This window comes from Microtus oregoni, unplaced genomic scaffold, assembly GCF_018167655.1.
Source record: "Microtus oregoni isolate MIOR12 unplaced genomic scaffold, Mior012 000036F_ref0000092, whole genome shotgun sequence".
Lineage (NCBI taxonomy): Eukaryota > Metazoa > Chordata > Mammalia > Rodentia > Cricetidae > Microtus > Microtus oregoni.
This window is the reverse complement of record NW_024543095.1, coordinates 5,774,867-5,790,275: the sequence shown is the minus strand read 5'-3', so window position 1 is coordinate 5,790,275 and position 15,409 is coordinate 5,774,867. Positions and strand designations below refer to the sequence as shown.

The window sequence follows — 15,409 nt, the reverse complement described above, 5'->3', positions numbered from 1 at the left end:
TGTGTACTGGGAACCAAGCTTGGGCCCTCTGCCATAGCAGTGTTCTTAATCTCTGAGCTATCTACTCTTGTCCCTTTGGTTGCTCCTAAAACCTACTTTTTTTTTTTTGGATGTTTTGACACTTGACTACAATTTTTGTACATAGTATTTTTCCTCATGAAGGTGTCTTGCCATATCACACAGACTGGCCTCAGATTTCGGGGCCCAGGCTGTCCTCCTGCCCTGCCTCTTAAGAGATAGGGACTGTAGTCACGGGCCACCCATCGGGTTAGAGGGTTTGGGGGTTGTTTTTGCAGTGGATGGCTAGCGACTGAACCTGTACATTAGAAGTAAATTCTCTGGTACTGAGCTGTACTCCAGCTTTTTACATGAATTTAAATGATATCCCATGCAGCATATGTTGGGTTTCATGTAGTTCTGAACACACACATCGTGCTCAGTCTTGGGAACTTCTCGGCCACTCTCTCTCGGAACGCTGTTACCATTCTCCCAGGAATTCTGACTCAGCATATGCTACGTTTCTTGTTCCATCTTGTTTGCCTTTTCAGCTTCTTCTGTGTCTCCTTCTTCTGCTCCATGAACATTCCAGATAGTATCTTCAGATCTCTCCTTCAGCTCCTTGGCTCACTCTTTTCCTTGTCTGCTGCTTATGCCACAATTGGGGTTTTGCTTCAGAGTTAAATTTGGGCCAGGAACTTCTCCATGTTCAATGTCTCAGGCTTCACTTTCATAAAATTTTATTTGATTCTTTTTCCAGTATGCCCAGCCACTCCAGTCTTTCCTTAGTTAATTTTCCATGTCATTTTTTGTATCTTCAAATATGTAATATTTAATTTTATTACAATGCATTATCTATAACTGCCATTTTTAATATCTAAAATGCTTAAAGACCTAAAATTATTGTTTACAATTGCAATTTATTCTTTCATACTGGTTGTGTTGTATGTGTGTGTGCTTGCACACATACACCCACATGTTACTCTGAAGGCAGTCTCTACTTGTTTTCCTGCTGAGATGGTTGTTTGCTTCTGTAGCAATCAGAATCCATGGTAAGGCTGTGCTCCGCTTGCTTTGGTGCCCTTTGCTACAGAACGGGCTAGGCTGGGTTTACTCAGAGACTGACTCAGCCCATCCACTTGCTGAAGGCCTGAGGCTCATTGTCGGATACATGCATTTGCCTTCAGAGCAGCACCCCCTTTCCTGCTGCTCAGATTTTAGCTTTTGGCCTTTGCCCTTCTGTCTTTTCTCTTTTTTATTGTTTATTTATTATTATTATTATTTTTTTTGTTTTGTTTTTTGAGACAGGTTTCTCTGTAGCTTTGGAGCCTGTCCTGAAACTAGCTCTAGTAGCCCAGGCTGGCCTTGAACTCACAGAGTTCACAGCCTCTGCCTCCCAAGTGCTGGGATTAAAGGCGTTGGCCACCACCACCCAGCTAAAAAATGTCATTTTACTGATTTGTTTTGTTTTGGTTGTTTTTTTTTATTTTTTAAAGGGGGATGGGTAGCATAGAGGTGGGGAACAGTCTTAGTGATTTTGTCACGTGAACTAAGCAGTGCCGGAAAAGAAATGTATGTTCTGGGTTCAGGTTCAAGTTGTAATTTAACTGGAGGACCCCCAAGACTATCTCAAGTCTGGGGCCTGGGGAAATGGTTCCATGGATAAGGGTGCTTGCTGCTAAGCCTGATAACCTGAGTTCAGTCTTCAGAGCCCACATGGATGGACACACACATGCTAAATAAATAAACGTGAAAAAGTAATTATATAGATATATATTACAGGGTTTCTCTGTGCAGCCCTGGCTGTCCTGGAACTCACTCTGTAGACCAGGCTGTCCTCAGACTCACAGAGATCCACCTGCCTCTGCCTCCTGAGTGCTGGGGTTAAAGGTGTGTACTACCACTGCCTGACAAAATAATATACTTTAAAAAGAATATCAGTCTAAGAGTCGAGAAGATAACTCATTTGGTAAAGTGCTTGCTGTTCAAGTAGAGGGGCCTGAGTTTGAGCCCCAGAACATACAGCAAGAAAGTGAAGCGTGTTAGTGCACACTTAAATCCCAGAGCTGGAGAGGCAGAGACAGGCAGACCCCTAGGGCTCAGCCCAGCTTACTTGGTAAATTCCAGGGCCAAGCTGAGATCCTGGTTGAAGAAAGAAAGGGTGGAAGCAGCTGAGGAGTGACACCCGAGCGTGTCTCCTGGCCTGCTCACGTGGACAAGTGCAGTCACACACGCACCCACAGTCTGTGCGTGCACACACACCCCTAAGTCTGTTTCCTACTGAAGAACTAGATGCCACTCTTTGTATACTGTGCAGGGTGACGTTGTAGGTCTGGAGCGAGGTGGAGGGAAGACAGAGGTGATGGTGACCGAAGGGGTGATGACTGTGGTCTACACCCTGGACGAGGGCCTGATTGAGTTTGGAACAGTCATCGATGATGGCAACTACACCCGGTGAGAGCTGCTAACAGCCAGTGTGGTGCTGAGCCAGTGTGGGCCTAGCAGATGCCTGCAGTGACCCATTAAACTGTCACAGCTCAATGGGGCCCTGGAATCATGGGAGGAGCCTAGACAAAGGGCGGTGTTTCTGGCCTTTCTTCCCCCCTCCTGCTGCCCCAGCAGCACCAGGGTTCCCCTCTGCTCCTCCAGATCCTGCTTCACTCCTGAGCTTTCTTCCCTTCCTCTCCAGGGCAACAGCCTTCTTGGAGACCTTGGAGATGACCCCAGAAACAGAGGCAACGTGGAAAACCTTGAGCAAACTGGCCCTGGAGGCAAGGCAGCTCCGCACTGCTGAGAGGTAAGAGCTGTGGAACTGAATGCTGGCCACTAGGAGGCCTGTGGGCTGCTTCTGTCCTGTGTGTGAGCACTGCTTCCCACACACCCCAACAACATGAGCCCTTCCTGGTGCACTTACTCCAAACACCTTCCTACTCTAGATCAATATATCTTTTTAAAGATAGTTTTAAATTCTGTGAATAAGAATGTCGATATGTGAATAAGAATGTGGGTTTGTGCATGTGAGTGCCAGTGCCTGCCAAGGTCAGAAGAGAGTTTTGAACCTCCTGGAGCTGGAGTTCCAGGCGGTTGTGAGCCGCCTTGGTAAAGGTGCTGGAACCAGACTCCAGTCTCTACAAGAGCAGTACACACTCCTGACTGCAGAGCTGTCCCTCTAGCTCTGAATATGTCCTAATGTTTTAGCTTCTCCTTTGCAAGGTTCTCTTTTAAGTGGTTGTTTCTTGTTTGTATTATTACTGTTTATATATTTAAAGTTTTTACATTTTTAAAATTTAGTTACTTTGAACTGGGTGTGTTTTAGTCACTTTTCGATTACTGTGGCAAAACACCGTGACCAAGGCAGCCCATAAAAGCCGCATAAAATGACCTTACAGTTCCATGATAGGGGCAGTGCGAGCACAGTGGCCTGGACAGCTGAGAGCTCACATCGTGGAACCAGCAAACAGACAGCACTGGAGATGGCAGAAAACTTTTGAAACAGCAAAGCCTCACCTGCAGTGACAAACCTCCTCCAACAAGGCCATACTTCCCAATCCTTCCCAAACAGTTCCACCTCCTGGGGACCAAGTCTTCAGACATCTGAGCCAGTGGGAGGCAGTCCCATCCACACTGCCACAATGTGTCTATGTGAGGGTCCATGTGTGGGTATGTCCACATGAATAATGGTCCCTGCAGAGGCCAGAGGTATAGGATCCCCTGGAGCGAGAGCTTCAGGCGGTTATGAGCCTTCATATGTAGATACTGGGAATTGAACTCAGGTCCTCTGCAAGAGCAGTACACACTCTTAACCACTAAGCCATCTCTGCAGCCTGCCCAAGTCTTTTTAACATACCTCTGTGTCTTTCCTGGGTGTGGCACAGAGGTAATGAACACATTTGCGACCTCAAATTCCTTGAGTTCAAACGTTGGTTCAACTTTTCATCTTGTATAAACTTAGGTCATTCACCCTTTCCAACCCTGGGATTTGGTTTTCTTCATATAAAATGGGGGCACTGATGACAGTATTTACCACGTAGTATTATAAAGGAGAGTGGCGATGGTAATGGTGGTGAAGAACAAGAAAATCTGCAAAAGGCTTAGATGTAAGGGCTTAGTAATGTCAGCTGTTCCTGGGAAGCAGCTTGAGCTTTTTCATATATACCCCTCCTCCCTTTACCCCATGTAAGCTGTCCGCAAGTTCTCAGGACTCTATCTCGTCTGCCTGTGTGTCTGTCTGTCTATCTATCTACTTATCTACCTCTCTGTCTGTCTACTTTTTACCTTTTAAGGTATATTTTATTTTTACGTATATGACTGTTTTGCTTACATAGATACCCATGTATGGAGGTCTGAAGAGGGTATCAGATCCCCTGAAACTGGAGTTACAGGTGGTTGTGAGCCACCTTGTAGGTGCTGGGAACCAAACTCAGGTCCTCTACAAGAGCAACAAATGCTCTTAACTGCTAAACCATCCTTCCAGCCCCAAATTTGTTTTTGTCTTGTTTTTTTCAGATTTTGTTTTTAAGCAAAGTCTTGTGTAGCCCAGGCTGGCCTCAAATTTCATATATAGTCATTTCATATATAGCCAAGGGTGACCTTGGAGTTCTGATCCTCCTGCCACTTCCTCTCAGTGCTGAGATTGCAGGCTTGCACTGCCTCGCCAGTTTATTCAGTGGTGGAGATGAACCCAGAGCTTAGTGAACACTAGAGTGCTCTACCAGCTGGGCTACATCCCAGCCCAGGTCTTAGTCTTCACACGTATTCCCAGTCTGATATCTGCCTGGCCATATGACCACCAGTCCAGACCGCCAGCGTCTCCCACCTCAGTCGTACAAAAGCCTCTTCCCTAGCGTTACTGATGTTAGCCATGTCCTTCAAAATCTGCCCATCACACAGTGGAGACACACAGTGTAGACCAGATTGACCTCAAACTCAGTGATCTGCTCAGATTCCCCAGTGCTTAGGTTAAAAACCTGTGCCACGACATTTGACCTACTTTTTTTTTTTTAACTAAGGGGCTAGAGAGATGGCTCATCAGTTAAGAGCACTGCTTGCTCTCCCAGAGGTCCAGGATTCAATTCCCAGGACCCACCTAGAAACTTGCAGTCTTCTGTAACTCCAGTCCATGGGATCCAATGCCCTCTTCTAGCCTTGGGGAACACCAGGCATGCATGTGATGTACAGACCACATGGAACATAAACATATATGCAGACAAAATACCCATACACATAAAATAAATATTTTTTAAAACCGTCAATATAGGACCGGCAAGATGTCTCAGTGGTTAAAAGGTCTTGCTGCAGAAGTCTACTACTGATGAGCGTTCAGTCCCCAGGACCCACAGTATATGGACAGAATCAACTCCACAGTCACAGCATAACACAGGCATGCCTGCATCCACACATATGTAATACATACACACAAACAAATAACTAAAATAATTTTTAAGACCATTTTAATTCTAGAGGGCTGGGGCTTGCCTAGCACGCATGACGCCCAGCTTTGATCCCCAGCACCACATATGCCAGACATTATAGCACATGCCTATAATTTTAGCATTTGGGAGGTGGAGGCAGGAGGATCAGAAACTCCTTGGAGCAAGTGGGCGAAGCCTGAAGATTTCAGGGGTCCTCGTGAACTCCAACCCTTGAGCTCCGGGCATTTGCACATCCAGTCCCACCCACCCCACAAGTGATCTTACGGCTGCAAAGAGAGTTCAATTATTACCCCTTTATTGATCTTAAATAAATTACGGACCCATTCTCACTCCCCTCCTAGATAGTTCTTTGATTGCTGAGGGTGCAGGCAGTGGCTGAACAGGAAGGGGCAGCTAGGTAAAGATTTGCAGGAACTCTTTAGACCAGCTATGTCTGGGTCTCTCCTTAGGGGAACTGTGCGGGAGCCTCCCCTTGGGGCTGTGATGGGGTCTCGCATGGTGACCTTGCTGGTTCCTCTCTAAGTGTCGGCTCCTCTCAGAATGACTGCTTCTGCTGTCAGAGGGGCTGTAGTGAGTTCTCTGAGAATGGCTGCGGTGGAGTCTGGAAGAAGGCCTGTGGAGCCTGGACCTAGAGGGACTGCGGTAGCCTCTTTCAGAAGAGCTTTGCCTTGTCCTGCCAGAGCATCTGGAAGGGGGTCTCTCAGAGAGAGTACCATGGCTCCATTCTGAAGGACTAGCCCATGTCCTCTGGATGGGACTGAGATGGCTCCTTTTGGAGGGGCTGCGGCATCTCTGAAAAGGGGGACTGTGTTGGTTCCTCGCATAAAGACCAAGCCGACCCTTGGGGGAGGGATTACGTCCCCTTCTCTCTCGAGGGCTACTAGGGGTACTACTACGAGGGCTCCTCCCTGAGGAACTGCGAGGCCTTCTCCCAGTAGGGCTGGGTTGGCTCCTCCCTGAGGGACTGCGACCTCTCCCCTTAGAGAGCCTGGGTGGGCTCCTGTCAGAGATACTCTGAGGGGTTCTTCTAGAGGGACTGCCATCCTTCCTCTGGGAGGGACTGCGACATCTCCTCTCCAAGACGCTTCTAAGGGTTCTGTCAGAGGGACTCCTAGGCTTTCTCTGAGGACTGTGGCTTCTCCGATGAGATCTCTCAGACAGGCTGTGATAGGTCCTGTGTTGTTCTTGCTCGTGTTTGAAGTGACTCTGCATGGTTCTCTTCAGAAGGGAGTCAGGCACGAGTGTCTCTTGGACCTGAAATTTGGCTCCTACTTTAGAACAGTTCTTAGACTCTGGACTGAAGAATTCATAGTTTTTCTTTGTTCTGCTGTTGACATTTAGAACTCTACTCAAAGGCTGTAGGATTGAAGTAGCTTGGATAACGACATTCCTCTCAGAAACAATGTTCTTCACCAATTCCAAAGGTCTGGGTTGGAGAGAGCTCACTTGTTTTGATTGTTGAGCTTGGTCACATGTTTCCTGCAATCTGTCTTCTTTCTTAGGGGTGGAACCCATGAACTTGATAACAGGTGTGCTGGCCTCTCTGCCATCTCCTGTTGAACAATCATCCTCATCTTTTTCTTCGGGGTACAAATTTTTGCTTGACCACAAATTGTCTGGCCTAGCCCTGTCCTCAGGCTTCTGTCTGGTGATAGCCATAGCTCTATGTGCTCTTTGGAATGCCTGCTTTAGGCCCTGAACAAGCAGCTGGATGAACCTGGGCTGGGAGGATTTCTTCGGTTGTCTCTTTGAAGAAACAGTGCTGGTTTGAGTGCGTCTTGATGGATCTGTCAGTGTTCCAGAAGGACACTCTTCTGTGGGTCTACTGTTTTTGTAGAGCTTTATGTTTTGCTTTTTAAGTTCCTTGGTGATTTTCTTCATTGGATATTTTAAGTCTGAGGTCTTACTGAGTCTTGACTTAGCCCATTTTTCATGCTGGTTACTTTCAGAGTCACTCTCTGACGCGGAGAGAACCTCACAGAATTCATAATGCCCAGAGTCTTTGGCTTCTGTCTTCCCTGCCACACCATGGCTGCCCCATTGCTTTTGCCTCCTGTGAACTGGTACAGAAGCCGGAGACTGGGAAGATCTGGACTGGAAATCTCTTGTAGAAGTTGGACTCTTGGAAGCTGGAGTATAGATTTTATCTTTCCTGTGCGATGATGAGGAAGGGTTCTTCGATGTGTCCGCTCTGTTTCTCCCACAATCCTTTGAGACTTGAGGTCTTTTTCTAATGTACAACCTAAAACCAAGATGCGTCCGGATCTCACCACGGCCTTCAGGGGTTTTTATAAGGTGGATCTGTGGGTAGACGAGAATGTAAGCAGACTGGGACTTATGACTACATCCACATTCTGAAAATAGGCCGCACTGCAAGCAGATGGGGTATTTCTGGACAAGACCCGACTCTGAGGGTGGAGGGACGTTGTAGGGTATCTGACTTCGTAAGAGTTTTGCTGCTATCTCTAGCTTTAGATCTTTAAGCTCTTCTGAGAGCTCGGTATTGGTCTGGGAAAAATAACTTGCCTCGAAGGAGTGGTGAGTCTTGGAAGTTCCTGTTTGTGAATCGCTCTGGGAGATATTACTCGGCTCCCTGGAAACAGGATCTTCCCTACTGTAAAGTATCCCGAGAGGATACTGTAAAGTATCCCGAGAGGATACTCTGGCTTTCCTAAGGAAGGAAACTGGGCCCCTGTACTGGCGCTCCGATTTAAAATCAATAGTTTTGAACCCATGAGACTGTTGTTCCGGCGTTGACCCTGTAGGTTGTTTACTTTGTAACTTCAGCCCTGTAATCAACTCATTAGAAGTCTTCACATTCTTTAGTTGTGCCAAAGGGTTTAACTCTTTAGCCGTGACATCTTCAGATTGTAACCTAAGATTCAGCATAGATTTCTTAGCTTGATAGCCAGCTGCTGGGATCCACTGAACAGATTTTGTATTTTCAAGCTGTAATCCATGGTGTAATGCCACACTTTTTACACACTTAACCTTTGGCTCTGATCCGTGGTGTAATGCCACACTTTTTACACACTCAGCCCGTGGCTCTGATCCTTGGTGTAATGCCACACTTTTTACACACTCAGCCTGTGGCTCTGATCCGTCGTGTAATGCCACACTTTTTACACACTCAGCCTGTGGCTCTGATCCGTCATGAAATGCCACACTTTTTACACACTCAGACTGTGACTCTGAGTTTTCCCCTTCTTGTAACTCTGGTTTTGGGGATGCCCCGGGGGTTTTTATGTGCTGTACTTTTGGCTCAAGGTTAAAATCTGCAGATTTATTCCCTTGAAGTTTTGGCCTTACAGTCGTCTCTGTTGACTTCACACCTCCCAACTGTATAGACGTTTTCTGTTCTGTAGATTTGACACCTTGAGATTGTGACCCATAATTTAACCCTAAACACTTCATGCTGTGGAACTCAGGTCCTGGTATCCACTCAACGGATCTTACCCTTCCAACTGGTGGATCTTTGTTTTGATCCACAGTTTTGATTCCTTGAGGTTGTGGCTCTGATGTTAAGTTCAACGTTTTTGTTTTCTGAAGCCCTAGTGCTAACGGAGAGGTTTTTACTTGCTGTGACTGTGGCTCAAGATGCAACCCTACAGATTTTTCTTCTTGAACTATTTTAGACCTGACAGTCAATTCAGAGGGCCTCACACCCCTCCATTCTGTAGACGGCTTCAATTCTGTAGGTTTGGCACTTTGAGATTGCAACCTCAAGTCTGACCCTACCCATTTCTCACTTTGAAACTCAGATATTGGTATCCATTGGACGGATTTTGTACTTCCAGTGTGTGGCTCTGTGAGTACCATGGTTTTCACATCTTGAAATGGTGGCTGTAACATTGGCTCCGAGACTTTCACCTGGTGCTCCTGTGGCCCTGGAGTCACCTGGCATGGTTTCATACTTGGCACCTGGGCTTCATCTTGGGCCTCTTCAGGTTTTACACTGTGAACAACTGGTTTAGGAGTCGATTCAAATGATGGTGTATCTTTAAATTGTACTTTAAATTTGATCTCTTTGGGTTTTTTATCTGCATGTTTGGCTTCTTGACCTGACTTCATGGATAACACATTTTCTGACTCAAAATGCTTGCTCAGCTGGTCTAAAACCCCACCTTTCCACTCGGGTGATCTTACAGTTATCTGGTCATCCTGTCCAGGCTTGAGAGTTAAATCCGTAGGCGCCATCCCTCGACATGGTTGTGTTGAGACTAAATTCACAAGTTTTACTCCTGGGATTCCTTGTGTTTTGGCTATATTCACAGGTTTTAGACTTTGTGGCTTCAAACATGAGATAATCACATGTTTCCTACCCCGCATTTGTGACTGTGCAGTCAGTTCCTTGGGTTTTAGACCTTGTAGTTGAGGCACTTGCAACACCTCCATAAACTCATCTTGAAACTCTTTCCCTGGTACAAAAGTCACAGGACTCTCTTCTTGCTTTGGTTCAAGTTTCAAACCCATGGCATTTAGATCTTGCACATGTGTATCACGGGCCAGCCCCACAGTCTTCAAATCTTGAATTGTTGAACCTGGAATCAACTTCACAGTTTTTGTGCCATCTGACTGGGAGCTACATGGGGAGACCACTGTAGATTTTATCCTCTCTGGACATTGTCCTAGAGTTAAGACCGCAGATCTCCTATCCTCTAACTGTGGTCTTGAAGGTAGTAACTCAGATTTTAAATCTTTCAAGTTGGGACCCGGGGGCAGCTCCTCAGGTTCTTTATCTCCTGCTTGTTTCCCTGGGGTTAACAGTATAGCTTTGACTGTTTCCCTCTCTGACTTTGACCTTAACTCCATAGATTTCACATCTCCCAAATGTGGCCCTGGCGTTAACTCTTCCTGCTTTGACGCTGTGACCTTCTCCACACATTTTCTATGTCCCAAATGCTGCCCAGGGATCGATTCAGAAGATTCTATACCTTGTGCCTCTGGTCTTCCAACCAACTCAGAATGGTCTACACTTGCTAGCTGTATCCCAGGAGTCAATCTCACTGATTCTGCCATTGGTATCTGTGGCTCAGAAGGTAGTTTATAAGACATCTCATCTTCAAAGCTTGGTGCTTGATTCCTTGTGACATATGCCCTGTCTTCAAACGGCGTCTCCTGTATTATTAACTCTGGCTTCATCCCTTGCCTCTCTGCCTGTGTGGTAAACTCAAACATTTTTACACACTCCAACTGTTGCCCCGAGTGTAACTCTGAAGTCGTCACACCTTGAGATTGAGTTCCTGATGTTCCATCAAAAAAAATGACATTTTGCAGGCACGGCCACGAGTTAAAACTCACCTGCTTTGTATCGTTGAGCTCTGGGGTCATCTTCGCTAGCTTTGGATTATGTAACCCCAACTTTGGAGTCATAAAATGCATACCGTGAAACAACGGTCCTGGAGTTTGCTTTCCAAATTTGACCCCTTGAGGTCTTAGCCTAGAAGCAAACTCAGACACTTTGGTATCTTGTTGCCGCAGTTCCGGGTTTACCTCCTCAGATATCACGCTTGGATATTGTAGTTCAGAGGCTGGTATTGTGTGTTTCCTGCTATGAAACTCTGATACTTCCATAGGTAGAACAAGCTTCCTATCTTCAACCTGTGGCTCTTGGCTTAATGGCAAAAAGGGTTCTGGCAAAAGTCCCTGAGACTTCCTATCTTGAAAATGAATACCTGGTATGACCTGTGTACATCTGAAACCTTGGTGCTTGGGCTCAGGGGTCAGATCAGAGAATTTCACAGCTTGCGAGCATGGTCCTACATTTACTTCCACAGGCTTCACATGTTGCAGTTTTGCTTCTGGAAGATTTGGCCCCGGGATATAATCTGATGATCTGATTTCTGGTACTGGGGAACGTGATCGTGCCTCATCAGATTTCACACCATAACGTGGGGGGCCTGAGATGACATTTCCTCGTTTTCCCCCTTGGTAGAACTTTGGAAATCTGACACTTTGCAGTTGTGGCCCTGGAATCAACCCAGATTTGATACTTAGCTGCTGTGGGCCTAGATTTAGATGCACAGATTTCACTTTCGGGGGCTGTGTCTCCTCAATCAGTTCCTTCGGGGATGGACTTTGTGGCCCTGACTCTGGCTTTGTCTTTTCAGGACCTACCTCTCCTAGAGACGACTGTCGTGTTACATTTATAGAGTCTTCATTTTGCAACTGTGATTCTGTATCCATTTGCCTAAGTTTGACTTTGAGCTGGGGCCCTGGGATCACATGTTTAATGTGTGGTTTGGGTCCTGTAGTTAGTGTGATAGTCTCTACAGCTAGTACAGGTGGTTTACCAATTACTTCCCCAGATTGCAAATGTTGAGCCAAGGACTCCGATTTCTCACCTTGCACTCCTGGTTCTAGACCCAACTCCAGATATCCCATTTCTGAATATGGTTCTATCATGGCGCCCTGAGTATCATCAACTTTAGGTAATGTTAATCTGATAGGCTCGCTGTCTTCGTATTCTGGTCTTAGAGTTATTTCTGAACACGATTCTAGAGTCCCATGGAGAAACTTCCCATCTGAGTAGGGATGTGGTTCTGGGGCCATCACCGCTGAGTTCATATTCTGCACTTCTGATTCTGGTAGCAAATCCAGAGCATCTTTAATTGCGTTTTGTAATTCTGGAGTCTCTTCCATCTCTTTTACAACCTGGTTCCTAGTTTCAAGAGTTTCTTGGAGTGGTGGTGAGTACATCTCCATAGAGGCTGAGGTTTGGCGCAGTGGTATCAGCCTCATTCCTAATGATGATTGTATCAGCTCAACAGATTCTTCCACCTGATGACAAATGGCAGAGCCCACTCTTTCTTCTGGGGCTTGATGCCGTAGGGCCAATTCTGCAGGTTCCAGGAAATGATAACTTGGGTCGGGGTTCACTTCTAAGGATTTTACCGCACAAAGGTGTGTGCTTGGGACCAATTCACTAAGACTCACACTTTCCACCAGTGCCTCAGGAATTAAACTCCTACCTTCTACCAACAGAGTCTTTCTATCTTCGAGCAATGGTACATGGGCTGTCTTCTCAAAGCTGGTGCTTTGTGAATATGGTTTTCGGGTCAAGTTCACAGATTTCTTATCTTCAAGTGATGGTGTTGGAGCCAACTCCACCATTTTTGTATCTCCTTGTAACTCCTGCGATAGGGCTGAATGAACAACCCTTTGCATGCCTTGAGTCTGTGAACCAGGGGTCAAATGTACTGATTTATCACTTTGCACCTGTGGACCTGGGGCCAGCCCAGCACACTGTATGTTTTGGAGTTGTGCTTCAACTGTCACTTGGCCAGATTTCACATCTTGAAGTTGAGATTCAGGGGCTGATGGCACAGATTCCTCACTTTGCAATTGTGGCCTGTGGGTTAATTCCTCAAACTGCATAGTCAGCTGATGCAATTCTAGGGTCAAATCTGTAGATACCGCTCTTGAGGTCGGTGGTCCATATTTTACTTTTTCTGGGACTAAAGCCATGGCTATGTCCACAGATTTCATATTTCGCAATCTTGGATCTGGGATTAGGTGCTCAGATTTTACGTTCTGTAATTCTGGGGATAAATTCGTTGAATCCATAACTTTAGGCTGTGGGATTGAGTTTTCCCCAAAATGTTTCATTTCCTGAAGTAGTGGTGTAACTGGCACCACTTCCACTTCTGTAACGTGATGTTTTTGGCTCCTTCCTATGGGTATTGTACCTTGATCTAGTGGTGCTGTGATTGTTCTCACAGGTTCCACTATTTGATTATGTACCTCTGTCATCTCTACAGAATTCTTCATTTGGGGCTGGGTGTCAGAGGTCCCACCCCTTTCTGGGATTTTGTGACTTTGCCTTGGGCTCACTTCAGAATAGTCTAAGTCTTGGTGCCGTGGGGTAAACTTTGAAGGGTCCGTGACCTGCTGAGACAGTCCTGGAGTCGATGACACACCCTCTGCGCCTTGATGTTGTGGAGTCATCCCCACAGAGTCTCCAGCTTGAACCTGGAACCCAGAAGGCAAGTCCAGAGGTTCTTTGACTTGAGCCACTGGCTGTGGAATCAAACCAGGAGGCTCTACAACTTGGAGTGGTGGGATCATTCCCACCCCAGGTGGCGCCTGTACTATCGGGGTCACCTTTAGAGCATGCAGGGATTGACCTGATGGTAGCAGAATCACTCCTGATGACGCTAGGACTGTAGACGGTAGCTGTGGAGGTATGCCTCGAGATTCTGCTGCTCCTCTTGGGACAGTAGAAGTCAGAATGTCTGGCTGGGCTGGCAGTGTGGTCAAATTTTCAGTTTGGATCAAAGCCCTAGGTTCTGTAATGTGTGGCTCTCCTGGTGGAATTTTCTGCATGAAATCCATGGTTTGTTGTGCCACTGGGGTTGCTTTTGTATAATCAATGGCTTTAGGAAGTGCACTTGAGCTAATTTCCAATATATTTTCATGTATTGGACCGGGAGCAATCCCAATGTGTTCTGTGGCTTGATTCTGTGGCCCCAAGGTCGTGTTCGGTGTTCCCATGACTTTATGCTGAGGCTGGGGGATCACTTCCACAGTTCCCAGAACTGATTGCTGTAGCCCTAGACTCTTATCTTCTGGTCGTATGGCTTGGTGGCCATGCAGTATATCCACCTTTGCCGATTCCATGACTTGGTATTGTGGCTTTGGGGCTATTTCTGCTGGTTTTATGACATGTGGGTATAATTCATTAATCATCCCCATGGAATCCATGATGCGAAGCAATTCCGCAGGAGTTACCTTCATATTATCTGTGACTGGACTCTGTCTTGAGGCCATACTCTTTGATTCCGTAGCTGAATACTGTTGATGTTTTACTGTTTTTGGTTCAATTACTTGATCTGATGGCTGAGGAGTTAGATTCACTGTTTCTGCTTGATTTGGTGGCTGCGGGGGAAAAGCCACGCAGTCTATCACCTGCGCATGTGATTCTGGGATCATTCCCATCAAGCCCATAACCTGAAGCAATGCCACTGGAGTGACCTTTATGCTGTCCGTGGCTGAGCGTGGTACCTGGGCTGTCAGTTCCATGTCAGTTACTTGTGCCCTTTGTGGCTGTATCCTTTGTTCTGGAAGACCGGAGACCCTCTGATCTATATTCAGCTCTAACACATGCCTTGGATCCTTTTCCCGAACTATGTTAATGGGAGCTGGAGTGCCCATTGATATAACTACAGGGTTGTAGCTAAGAACCTGGTGGTCATTCGCGGACTGTAACTGCTTGTTTGAGGTCAGCGTTTGTGACACTTCCGTTCTGCTTAATTCAGAATTCACCCCAATGTTTACATGGACATGAAACGATGGAACATCTGGAGATCGGTTGGTATTTTGCTCAGCCCTCTGAGGGAGGAGTGTAGGTAACTGAGTTTTGGGGAGCCCTTGTTCAGGGACTCCTTGTACATTCATCAATTCGTTACGTATTTCCCAGGATTTCTTCACAGGCAGAGGCACCGCTTGTGCCCGCAAAGTCGAAACCTTATGTGACATATGTCCTTCCAGTTCTCCTCTGACTAAAGGAGAGAGCTGGAGTGGAGCCCATACTAGGGGTCCTAGGCTCTCATTTAAAAGAGATTTCTTAAGATCTGTCTTCTGCAAAGTAGGCAGGGATGAGCCCCGGCTCCTGGGAGTGGGCGGTTCCTTTCGGGAGAAAGCAGGGAAGCTATGGCTCCAGAATTGCCGCGTTGCTCTTCCAGGAAAGACTGGAAGGGATGGGTTTGAGCTGTCACTATATGATACAGAAGACATGCTGAAGTCAGAAGAACGGTTTCCCGTCGTACCCACAATGTCAGAGCCGGAGGAAGACCAATCTTGGGACTCTTTTAAGGTTTTCATAAGTGTTGACCTGACAAAAAGAAATGTTTTCATTTTCTTTGGGATCAGTAGGCATAAAATTAGTAAGAAGAGAGAGAGTGGTTGTTTCAAGTTCAAAACATTTTTGGTCTAAGGGAGAGATGAAAGGAGGGGTTGCATTCACAAACATCAGTTATTTA

The 15,409-nt window shown here is 46.4% G+C and overlaps 1 protein-coding gene across 1 annotated transcript; it reads right to left on the bottom strand.

Moving 5' to 3' along the window:
• Window positions 1–5,210: 5,210 nt before the first annotated feature.
• Window positions 5,211–14,906, bottom strand: LOC121432824. Its single transcript, XM_041630965.1, has one exon. It carries the CDS (start codon window positions 14,904–14,906, stop codon window positions 5,823–5,825), a length of 9,084 nt encoding a protein of 3,027 aa, XP_041486899.1. The 3' UTR covers window positions 5,211–5,822.
• Window positions 14,907–15,409: the final 503 nt, after the last annotated feature.